The 13,348-nt window shown below is 37.2% G+C and overlaps 1 protein-coding gene across 3 annotated transcripts in view; it reads left to right on the top strand.

Annotated features, from left to right (window-relative positions):
- ZEB1 (zinc finger E-box binding homeobox 1) overlaps positions 1-13,348 on the top strand; it is a 288,560-nt gene that overhangs the window by 155,403 nt on the left and 119,809 nt on the right. For all 3 annotated transcript variants that reach the window (XM_053713869.1, XM_053713871.1, XM_053713870.1), the window contains exon 2: positions 4,155-4,358. In XM_053713869.1, the coding sequence (XP_053569844.1) occupies positions 4,155-4,358 (204 nt within the window). The remainder of the gene's footprint in view (positions 1-4,154; positions 4,359-13,348) is intronic.

Genomic DNA, 13,348 nt, shown 5'->3' with positions numbered 1-13,348 from the left:
GAGTCCAGGTTATCAAAGATTCTCAATGCTTGCCGTGTCCTTCACTCCATTGCAAGCCCATCAGTAGCTCAGTGCATGGAAGTAATCGGCTTAATGGTCGCGGCAATGGACATAGTGCCATTTGCGCGCCTACATCTCAGACCGCTGCAACTATGCATGCTAAGTCAATGGAACGGGGATTACTCAGATCTGTCCCCTTTGCTAAATCTGGACCAGGAGACCAGAGATTCTCTTCTCTGGTGGTTGTCACGGGTTCATCTGTCCAAAGGAATGACTTTTCGCAGACCAGATTGGACGATTGTAACAACAGATGCCAGCCTACTAGGCTGGGGAGCAGCCTGGAACTCCCTGAAGGCTCAGGGATCGTGGACTCAGGAGGAGAAACTCCTCCCGATAAACATTCTAGAATTAAGAGCAATATTCAATGCTCTTCTAGCTTGGCCTCAGTTAGCAACACTGAGGTTCATCAGATTTCAGTCGGACAACATCACGACTGTGGCTTACATCAATCATCAAGGGGGAACCAGGAGTTCCCTAGCGATGTTGGAAGTCTCGAAGATAATTCGCTGGGCAGAGTCTCACTCTTGCCACCTGTCAGCGATCTACATCCCAGGCGTGGAGAACTGGGAGGCGGATTTTCTAAGTCGCCAGACTTTTCATCCGGGGGAGTGGGAACTTCACCCGGAGGTATTTGCTCAACTGATTCGTCGTTGGGGCAAACCGGATCTGGATCTCATGGCATCTCGCCAGAACGCCAAGCTTCCTTGTTACGGATCCAGGTCCAGGGACCCGGGGGCGGTGCTGGTAGATGCACTAGCAGCCCCTTGGGTTTTCAACATAGCTTATGTGTTTCCACCTTTTCCGTTGCTACCTCGACTGATTGCCAGGATCAAACAGGAGAGAGCATCGGTGATTCTGATAGCGTCTGCGTGGCCACTCAGGACCTGGTATGCAGACCTAGTGGACATGTCGTCCTGTCCACCATGGTCTCTACCCCTGAGGCAGGACCTTCTAATTCAGGGTCCTTTCAACCATCCAAACCTAATTTCTCTGAGGCTGACTGCTTGGAAATTGAACGCTTGATTCTATCAAAGCGTGGGTTTTCGGATTCGGTTATTGATACATTAATACAGGCTCGGAAACCTGTTACCAGAAAAATTTACCATAAGATATGGCGTAAATATTTATATTGGTGTGAATCCAAGAGTTACTCATGGAGTAAGGTTAGGATTCCTAGGATATTGTCCTTTCTACAAGAGGGTTTAGAAAAGGGCTTATCCGCTAGTTCACTAAAGGGACAGATTTCTGCTCTGTCTATTCTTTTACACAAGCGTCTGGCAGAGAATCCAGACGTCCAGGCCTTTTGTCAGGCTTTGACTAGAATTAAGCCTGTGTTTAAAACTGTTGCTCCTCCTTGGAGCTTAAACTTGGTTCTTAAAGTTCTTCAGGGTGTTCCGTTTGAACCCCTTCATTCCATTGATATTAAACTTTTATCTTGGAAAGTTCTGTTTTTGATGGCTATTTCCTCTACTCGAAGAGTCTCTGAGTTATCTGCCTTACATTGTGATTCCCCTTATCTGATCTTTCATTCAGACAAGGTAGTCCTGCGTACTAAACCTGGGTTTTTACCTAAGGTTGTTTCTAACAGGAATATCAATCAAGAGATTGTTGTTCCATCATTATGTCCTAATCCTTCTTCAAAGAAGGAACGTGTTTTGCATAATCTAGACGTGGTCCGTGCCCTGAAGTTCTACTTACAGGCAACTAAAGATTTTCGGCAAACTTCTTCTCTGTTTGTCGTTTACTCTGGACAGAGGAGAGGTCAAAAGGCTTCGGCTACCTCTCTCTCTTTTTGGCTTCGTAGCATAATACGTTTAGCCTATGAGACTGCTGGACAGCAGCCTCCTGAAAGAATTACAGCTCTTTCCACTAGAGCTGTGGCTTCCACCTGGGCCTTTAAGAATGAGGCCTCTGTTGAACAGATTTGCAAGGCTGCAACTTGGTCTTCACTTCATACTTTTTCCAAATTTTCCAAATTTGACACTTTTGCTTCTTCGGAGGCTGTTTTTGGGAGAAAGGTTCTACAGGCAGTGGTTCCTTCTGTTTAATGTTCCTGCCTTGTCCCTCCCATCATCCGTGTACTTTAGCTTTGGTATTGGTATCCCATAAGTAATGGATGACCCGTGGACTGAACACACTTAACAAGAGAAAACATAATTTATGCTTACCTGATAAATTTATTTCTCTTGTAGTGTGTTCAGTCCATGGCCCGCCCTGTCTTTTTTGAGGCAGGTTCTAAATTTTAAATTATAACTCCAGTCACCACTGCACCCTATAGTTTCTCCATTCTCGTCTTGTTTCGGTCGAATGACTGGATATGACATGTGAGGGGAGGAGCTATATAGCAGCTCTGCTTGGGTGATCCTCTTGCAACTTCCTGTTGTGAAGGAGAATATATCCCATAAGTAATGGATGACCCGTGGACTGAACACACTACAAGAGAAATAAATTTATCAGGTAAGCATAAATTATGTTTTTTAACCTCTAAATCTCTGGCTGTTTCTAGGCCCCTGCAGGCCACCTCTTATCTTAGTGTATATTATTAGCTTTTCACAGCGATACAGTGCTAGTTTATGTGTGCCATAAAGATAACATTGTTCTCGCACCTGTGGAGTTATGCAGGAACCAGTACTAATTTGCTAAAATGCAAGTTTATTAAAATCACTCAGACAAGAGGCAGTCTGTAGAGGCTTAGATACAATGTAATCACAGAGGTAAAAAATATATTAATATAATAGTGTTGGTTATGCAAAATTGGGAATGGGTAATAAAGGGATTGTCTATCTTGTTAAACAATACAAATGTTCAAGTAGACTGTCCCTGTACTATTTAGTGGTAAAATCCATAGCAGTTATTATAATTCTCCTCTATTAGATTGTAAGCTCTCTCAAGAGTAAGGTCATCTAATCATTCTGTCCAGCCTGCTTAAAGGGACACTCAAGTCAAAATTAAACTTCATGATTCAGATACAGCATGCAAATTTAAACAACTTTCCAATTTACTTCCATTAACAAAATGTGCACAGTCTTTCTATATTTACACTTTTTGAGTCACCAACTCCTACTGAGCATGTGTAAGAATTCACAGCATATACGTATATGCATTTGTGATTGGCTGATGGCTGTCACATGGTACAGGGGGAGTGGAAATAGACATAACTTTACAATTTATTTAACAAAAATCTACTACTCATTTGACGTTCAGACTAAGTGCTATTGCATTGTCTTCTTATCATGCATTTGTTGATTATGCAAATCTACAGTGTTGACTGGTCCTTTAACCTTGTCCTGTCAGTGTTTATTTAATCCACTGTATTGCACTGCAGAACTCAGTGCATTTCAAACAGAGATAATTATATTATCATCATTAGTTCTTATCACTGTATAACCTGTGGATCTTTACATTTCAGAGATTGTGCTTAAGTGAAACTGTATTCAATTTTTCTTTTCTGTCATTCATGTAGAAGAACAGCATTTAGACATTGGGAAAACATGGGCTAAAAGCTATCTGATTTATCTTAAAATCAGTACAGCTGTATACTTATTGCTAATTCTCGTTAGCTGTCGGGTATAAATGCCCATAGTCACCCATATGAGCAATGCAGGAAGCCAATGATCAGTAGCAGGAAGTACATCTCAACCAATCAACAAGTACATATCAGCTGATGAGTGTTGGCACAACGTAAACAGCTGAAACAGCTGTTATTTTTCAAATTAAATATAAAAAAGATTTTACTTTCCGCAAAAAAATGTCACCTAGTTTATATTCCACTCTTTTGGTATGCGTTTTAGAAAAAATGCGTAAAGTTTTCCTTTAAGTGTATTAAAACGTGCGAAAGGATACATTTATGTAATTGCAACTCCAGATTTGTACTTTGGCTCTAACTGAATTGTTCATCTTCACGCTAATAATCTGTGTTTTTATATACTAATTAGAAGTTTACTATTTTGTGTATATTCCCAAGAGAATTGCTAATTGACACTTGCTAATCAGCCGTAAGATGTCTTTGTGTATGCTTAGAATGCAATGATATTAACACATCATTGTTACGGTTGTGTTCACTAAACGGAGTGTTTTTGTATTATCTTCCACAGTTACCAATTATAACAATGTGCTAGAAGCAAATTCTGATTCCGATGATGAAGACAAATTGCACATAGTGGAAGAGGAGAGTGTTACAGACGCAGCAGACGGTGACGGCAGCGTGCCAGAAGATGACTTGCCAACAGACCAAACAGTATTACCAGACGGCATTGAGAGCAGAAAGGGATGTAGGAAAAATTGCTGGGAGGATGAAGGTATTCTTCACTTTATTTTGCTCTTTATTTGTATTAAACATACATTAAAGGGTCAGTCTAGTCAAAATTAAACTTGCATGATTCAGATAGTGCATACAAATTTTAACAACTTTCCAATTCACTTTTATCATGTTCTCTTGGTATTCTTAGTTGAAAGCTAAGCTCATACGCTAATGTCTAAGCCCTTGAAGGCCGCCTCCTTTCTGAATGCATTTGACAGTTTTTCCACTGGTGGAGGGTGTTAGTTCTTGTGTGCCATATAGATAACATTGTGCTCATGCCCGTGGAGTTACTTATGAGAGGTCACTGATTGGCTAAAATGCAAGCCTGTCAAAAGAACTGAAATAAGAGGACAGTCTGCAGAGGTTTAGATACAAGGTAATCACAGAGGTAAAAAGTACATTAATATAACTGTGTTGGTTATGTAAAACTGGGGAATGGGTAATAAAAGGGTTATCTATATTTTTAAACAATACAAATTCTGGAGCAGACTGTGCCTTTAAAGGGACAGTTCACCCAAATTTTTTCTCCCCTTTAAATTGTTCCCAATGATTAATTTTACCTGCTGGAGCGTTTTAAATTGTTTAGAAGTAGCTCCTTTACCTCTATTTTGGTATTTGAAATAGCTGATTTAGCCTGTGGTATCCCAACCTATACTGAATGTTTCTATACTGGAGTATATTCTATTGAATAGGCTAAGTAAACACAGCCAGCAGAAGAGATTACACTCTCAGTTAAGTAATACAATGATAATTTCCCATTGTTCTCTCTAAGTATTGAGCTTTGGTTTTCTAGACAAATACAAGATAAGGAAGCAAGTGTGTGTACATAAAGTGATAATATAATGAGATCTGATATTACCTGAAGCTCAACCCATTGTAATAGGCTGTGGTTTAAAAGCACAAAACCAGCTACTTCATATACACAAATAAACCTGAAAATGCAATTTCTCATACATTTTATACTCTGCAGCTGGTATAACAAGTCATTGAAAATACATTCATATAAAAACAATTTTACAGTGTACTGTCCCTTTAAAGTCAGTTTTTAATTGTTAAATCTAAAATATGATATTTTTTTTGTTTGATTTTTGTTTTTGTTTGTTTATTGGTCTATTTATTCATTATCAGGTGCTCCTGTGCTTACATTTAGCCACCAATCAACAAGCGCTGCCCAGGTGCTGAACCAAAGATGTTCCGGCTCGTAAGCTTTATATTCCTGCTTTTTCAAATAAAGATACCAAGAGAACGAAGAAAAATTGATAATAGGAGTAAATTAGAAAGTTGCTTAAAAATTGCCTGCTCTATCTGAATTATGAAAGAAAAAAAAATTGGGTTCTATATCCATTTAAATGACCAGCAATGCACTATTGTGAGCTAGCTGAACATGGGGTGAGCCAATGACAAGAGGTATGTGTTTAGCTACCAATTAGCAGCTAGCTCCTAGTAGTGTGTTGCTGCTCCTGAGACTACCTATGTATTCTTTAAAAAAATGTTGTCTTTACTGTCCCTAAATGCACTAAATAAAATGCTAGACATTTTGATTTATTTAAAGGAAAGATTTTAAACCTGACAATAACAGATGCATTTTAAAAAGTATAATAATTGTTTAGATATTGAAAAAGAATTGTAAACTTTTAATGTCCATAATACAATTGGTGCAACCATTTTGTTACATTGGTTTCCTTCTGTTCTATGGTCAATTATTGTATTGAATATTGCAGTGTTAAAGGGATAGTCAAGTCAAAATTAAACTTTTATGATTCAGATAGAGAATGCAATTGTAAGCCAATTCCCGTCCAAATGTGCACAATCTTTTTATATGCACACTTTCTGAGGTATCCTACTGAACATGTGCAAGATTCACAGAATATAAATATATGCATTTTGTGTAACAAACAACCACCAAGTGATTCAGCGCAATACTATCTCAGCAAATGTGATAAAATAAAACAAATAATAAATTATCAAATAAATAATATGTTACAACTAAACAATTAAAATTATAAAAACCCTAACACATATGTGTGTATATAACACTCCAAGAAAAAATCCTAATAAGAAAAAATAAAAATAAATGTAAAAATAATAAAAAAAAGTCTTGATGGTGAAAAATATATATTTGTATACATCTCTCTTTTATTATAGACACAGTCTTACTGTTGATAGAGGTGATTTCGAAATACTCCTTTCAGACCCAGATGCAGCTATTCAAAACACGCTGCTTGTCTTGCAGTTTAAACATCAAACAATTTTCTCCCAACAAAACAGCGCAGTCTGTGAAGAAAAGAAGAACTCCAATAGTGCAATATCGTGTATAATAAGCACTCTATATTTACATCAAAGTAAGCCAAATACTCACAATATCTGGCAAAGATACAATCACATAAAGGTATCTTTTTAGATTTTCACATAAAATTGAGCTCTCATGCAGTCTGTACTCGCTTTGGAAGTAAACAGCGATGTACCCGGTCGGCGTTTGACGTCAGCACCCGACAACAGCTGATTCTGTTTCACACTCCGTCTGCACACACTGACTCACAGGGCTCACAGGATCTCGGCTTCATAGCATTTCTTGCCCCCTACTGGGCGCTTTTTCAAGAGGAATCCCCTCATTCCAACAATCCCACACTCTTGAAAAAGCGCCCAGTAGGGGGCGAGAAACGCGTTGAGGCCGGGATCCTGTGAGCCCTGTGAGTCAGTGTGTGCAGACGGAGTCCGACAACAGAATCAGCTGTTGTCGGGTGCTGACGTCACACGCCGACCGGGTACATCGCTGTTTACTTCCAAAGCGTGTACTGACTGCATGAGAGCTCGATTTTATGTGAAAATCTAAAAAGATACCTTTATGTGATTGTATCTTCGCCAGATATTGTGAGTATTTGGCTTACTTTGATGTAAATAAAGAGTGCTTATTATACACAATATTGCACTATTGGAGTTCTTCTTTTCTTCACAGACTGCGCTGTTTTGTTGGGAGAAAATGATATGAATTTTGTGATTGGATGATGGCAGTCACATGATGCATTAGGAAGAAAAATGTAACTAACTGACATTTATCAGAAAAATATTCTACTTGTTTGGAATTCAAACTACGTGCTTTTGCATAGTCTATTTATTATGCATTTACTGATTATGCTATTTTACTGTGTTTATTGGTCCCTTAAAGGGACACTCAAGTCAAAATTAAGTTTTATGATTGAGTTAGAGTTTGCAGTTTTAAGACACTTTTCAATTCACTTCCATTATCAAATTTTGCACAGTCTTTTTATTTGCACACTTTCTGGGGAACAAGATCCTACTGAGCATGTGCACAAGCTCACAGGGTATACGTATACTAGTCTGTGATTGGCTGATGTCTGTCACACGATACAGCGGGCTGGAAAATGGGAGAAAAAATAATTGTCCGATAAAAAAATCTACTGTTTATTTGAAGTACTGTAGGTGTTATTGCATTGTCTTTTTATTATGTACTTGTTAATTATGTAATTCTACTTCACTGAGTGGTCCTTTAAGTCTGGCGTCTGCATTTCCTTTTTTATTAGGAAGTGGAAAGCCCACAATTTTCAGAATTAAATTATAGGAAACAGTGCATAAATAAAAAATAAAAGTATATTACAAAGGTTCTTTTATGACATATAAGTAAACTTTTTATACTACAATCTCAAATTGTTTGATGTCACTAATGTTCTTAATGGCGAGCGTCATAGCAGAGGAAGAAGGAATAAGCTTGAATAGGAATAAAAGAACAGAATAGGGAAGGGCGAATGTTTTTTGCAACAGTCAAAAAATTATACGAATTTTAAAAATGTTGTTTGTTCACTTGGAATGTTTGTACAACAATCTAACATTCACTTAATGTAATAGTATTTCTAAAGTTATGTTTAAATATAATATTCAATTCGAATTTTTATAATAATTTGATTCAAATTCTGCAATATTCAAATTAGAAAAATTCAAATCAATATTTGTAATAGTATTTCTAATGCTCTCTAGTATTCAAAATAGAAAAATTAGAATTTATAGATTTGTATCTATTATATATCAATTTATTAAATTACTGAATTTAACGGGCTTTTCTTCTTATCAACATTCGATTTTCCAAAATGAATGTCCACAGGATTATTTGTTCTGCCAAACGAATTGCACTGGCAGCACATTCGCCCATCCCTAGTACAGAATAACTGCCATGCAAAAAAAAAAAAAAAAAAACTGAGCGAGAAGGTGAACCGAAGTAAGGACTAAGAGAGGAAAAAAGAAAGATAATTGATACTATATCACTACATATTGCTACAAAAATGAGTTTCTTAATACTTAGGCAAACAGTTATTTGTTTTTAAGCCAATGAATTTATTTATGTGGGTCTCACAGTAACTCAGTTTATTAAGTTGTTTCCGCTCTCACACTAAGCTCTGAAGCAGGTGTCTCACAACTTGTTTCAGTTACACCTGCTGGGACGTGAAGATTAAACCACAAGAATTCCTCACAAACTGAGAGCTGTTCTCATGCAGAGCTGCTTCCTTAGTGATAACTCTGAATTTAACTATTTAAAATGTTATTGAACATTAAAGGGACAGTCCAGCACATACTGTTCAGTGGCTTTTTAGCCCCTGACTAGTCCAAGTAGGCAGTGGTGATAGTTGTCTTTTGTGTGTGCAAAATACCTTACTGTGCAAAATAAAATGTTCATAAAACAGTGGTTTTACTACCCTGTATTTCTGCAATGTTGTTTAAAGGGACTGGCTACTCCAAAATGTTTATTGTTTAAAAAGATAGATAATCCCTTTTTTACCCATTCCCCATGTTTGCATAACCAACACTGTTATATGAATACACTTTTTACCTCTGTGATTCCCTTGTATCTAAATATCTGCACTGCAGACTGCCCCCTTATTTCAGTTATTTTGACAGACTTGCATTTAGCCAATCAGTGCTGACTTCTATGTAACTCCACGGAAGTGAGCACAATGTTATCTATAAGGCACAAATTAACTAGCGTTTTCTAGCTGTAGAGGCAGCCTTCAAGGGCTTAGAAATGAACATATGAGCCTACCTAAGTTTAGCTTATAACAAAGAATAGCAAGAGAACAAAGCACCTTTGATTATAAAAGTAAATTGGAAAGTTGTTTACATTGTATGCCCTATCTGAATCATGAAAGTTTAATTTTGACTAGACTGCCCCTTTAATGTATTATAAATAATCAGTATTTATTTGTGAATTCATTATTCCTCAGCATTTGAGGACTGGCCAAAACTTTGCTTTCTCTAATAGGCTAACAGAAAGGAGAACCTAAATAAATAAATTAAAGGCCAAGGAATAATTAAACCAGCTGAACCACTTCAACATTATTAACACAGGACCTATTTCCAGGATATATGAAGGTTTTATGGTAGGGGGTTTTGTTGATTTTTCTGTATCAAGACTTAATTCTGCATGAGTGTGGATCATAATTCCACACTCATGACTGGCAAAGCCGAACACCCATTATAATTCTTATAGCTCCTATAGTGCAAGACCCAAACTCATAATGCATATTGGGGATTGATGGGTGAGTCTCTTAGGTGAGGTTTGTATAAGCATATAGCAAAGTCCTTGCATTGGGGGGATCAAGTTCTTGTATTTGGAAAATTCTTGCGATGAGGTGCTGTAGGAATGCTTTGCATTTTGAGGTCATGTGTTTTGGTATTTAATGGGATTGTTGGAATGAGGGGAGGTTTGGTGCAATTATGGTTAAAATTATGTAAGAATAATTATTACTACTGGGGGGAAAGGGAATGTGCCCAATATATAAACATGTCACTGATAACTATAATATTTCCATACCAATTCTTATGTTTTTGTTATTGAGCTGTTTCATTTTAGTAGGTGGAGATGATTCTCAATGCAGTTACCTTGAGGGGCCAGTTAATGCTGCAAGCTGATTAGAATTTCACAAGGAGATTATTAGCTATGTATTAAATCAGACATTTTTATTTCTAATCTCAAGCTCTTAACACATTGACTTTGAACTCTACTTTTGTTTACTTGAAGATAATTTGTTCCCAATAATGGGCATTTTATTTTAAACTAATTCCTATGTGTTAAAACACAGCAAAGATGCGTCTGTGCCTTTCCAGATGCAGATACAGCTGCCGAACAACTGGGAAGCAGGCATACATGTGTATTCTCCAATCACAGACTATATACTGATCTGGAGCAGAATGGGGCAACTTAACCCTTATCAAGTAGTTAAACTTATAGTGAAATATTTTAATTTGTTTAAAAAATAAAATGCTCTGACAAAATAGATTTCTATTTTTACAACTAAATGTGTTTTAGTATCCCTCAAAAAGTGTAAAGGACAGTAAACAGTCTGAGATTGTAACTTAAAATGCTCAATTATGCTTTACAAAACAATTGTGCAATATACTTTAATAATTATTTATTTTACCCCCTTTTCCTGTAATTTTAAAGTGAATGTTGAATACATTTTGTCACGCCATAGCATAGATTTAACAAAATAAGGTATACTTTCATTTATATATATTTTTTAAAGTTATAATAAAGCCAACTTCTATATTTTTAGGCTCTTACGATTCGCAACGTTCCTACCGCCCGCCAAACTGCCTTCTTGATTGACAGCTGACAAAAATTCAATACGCTAATCAGCATTCCCCCACCCCCCCCCCTGGGGTGTTCAGCCCCTTTCGTGAAACGTCATGAGTTTAATCAGCATATGCGCTAAACTAAATATTTAGGATTGATTCAAGATGCGCGTTCACAATACGTGCATGCTAAATAGGGAACCCATTGGAAATTGCTCACTTCACATCAATAACGAAGATTTGCGCATGCGCAGGTCCACTGTTTATCGTGAGCGAGCTTAAACAAGTGTAGAACAAGGAAGTAGGGTCTGTGAGGAGTCGGTACAAAAAGGGTAGAAAATGTTATTCTTATATATTGGAGAAACATTAGTTGTGATCTTAAAAATCTTAATAAGGTATAAGGTATAATACAGAAATGTTTAGCAGGCTTACTGAAAACCTAAATTTACATTCCCTTTAAAGGGACAGTCAACACCAGAATTTTTGTTGTTTTAAAAGATAGATAATCCCTTTATTACCCATTCCCAGTTTTGTATAACCAACACAGTTATATGAATACACTTTTTACCTCTGTGATTATCTTGTATCTAAGACTCTGCAAACTGCCCCCTTATTTCAGTTCTTTTGACAGACTTGCTTTTTAGCCAGTCAGTGCTCACTCCAGGGTAACTTTACGAGCATGAGCTCAATGTTATCTATATGAAACACATGAACTAATGCCCTCTAGTGGTCAAAATGCATTCAGATTAGAGGCAGTCTTCAAGGTCTAAGAAATTAGCATATGAACCTTCTAGAATTAGCTTTCAACTAAGAATACCAAGAGAACAAAGCAAAATTGGTGATAAAAGTAAAATGGAAAGTTGTTTAAAATGACATTCCCTATTAAAATCATGAAAGTTTTTTTTTGGACTTGACTGTCCCTTTAAGTCTATAAAATTGTGGATTTTCAGTCCTAAAAAAAACAAATGAGCACATGACAGGCTTTCCAAGACTACAATTGAAACACATCTCTACCTGATTTGCAGTTTGTTATCAAACAATGGTTCTTCAAGATAAGAAAGGTGGTGGGTGGGGTTTAAAGGGACATGAGACCCAAAAAATTTATTTCATGATTCAGACAGAGCATACAATTTTAAACAACTTTCCTATTTACTTCTATTATTTAATTTGCTTCCTTCTCTTGTAATCTTTTGCTGAAATGTTTATCTAGGCAAGTTTAGGAGCAACAGAGAACCTAGGTTCTAGCTGTTGATTGGTGGCTGCATATATATTGTGATTGCTGCTCCTTCAACAAATGATACCATGAGAATGAAACAGATTAGATAATAGAAGTAAATTAGAAAGTTGTTTAAAATTGTATTCTCTATCTTAATCATGAAAGAAAAAATTTGGGTTTCATGTCCCTTTAATTCTAAAAACAATTGCAGCAAACTAGGTTCATTTTATTTTAATAATGTTCAGACACTGCTAAAATCTTAACCCAATGGAGAACTGCAGAAAATCTTGTTATTAGAAGATGTTTAGTTTTCTTTTACATATGGAGTTTACTTACCTATGCACATTCCTGGTTATGCATATAAAATAAAAAGTCAGAGCTTCTAAACTACATCCTTTTTGGCGTTTTGTAATGCACAACAGTCATAAGTACCTTAAAAAGATTTGTAGATTTACAGACAGCCTGTTATATTATATTGCATGTAAATGTTAGATTCATACATCCAGATTTAGAGTTTGGCGTTACCCGTCAAAAGCAGCGTTAAGGGGTCCTAACGCTGCTTTTTACCGCCCGCTGGTATTTAGAGTCAGACAGGAAAGGGTCTAACGCTCACTTCCCTACCGCGACTCCAGGCTACCGCAGATCCCCTTACGTCAATTGTGTATCCTATCTTTTCAATGGGATCTGCCTAACGCCGGTATTTGGGGTCTTGGGAGAAGAGAGCAGTAGAGCCTCTACCGACAAGACTCCTACCACCAAAAAAAGTGAGTAGTTAAGAGCTTTATGGGCTAATGCCGGAATATAAAGCTCTTAACTACTGTGCTCTAAAGTACACTAACACCCATAAACTACCTATGTACCCCTAAACCGAGGCCCCCCACATCGCCGCCACTGTAATAAATTTTTTTAACCCCTAATCTGCCGACCGGACACCGCCGCCACCTACATTATACCTATGAGCCCCTAATCTGCTGCCCCTAACATCGCCGACCCCTATATCATATTTATTAACCCATAATCTGCCCCCCAACGTCGCTGCTACCTAACTACACTTATTAACCCCTAATCTGCCGACCGGACCTCGCCGCCACTATAATAAATGTATTAACACCTAAACCGCCGCACTCCTGCCTCGCAAACACTAGAATAAATAGTATTAACCCCTAATCTGCCCTCCCTAACATCGCCGC

This window comes from Bombina bombina, chromosome 5 (genome assembly GCF_027579735.1).
Source record: "Bombina bombina isolate aBomBom1 chromosome 5, aBomBom1.pri, whole genome shotgun sequence".
Lineage (NCBI taxonomy): Eukaryota > Metazoa > Chordata > Amphibia > Anura > Bombinatoridae > Bombina > Bombina bombina.
This window is presented reverse-complemented; position numbering and strand designations above follow the sequence as displayed.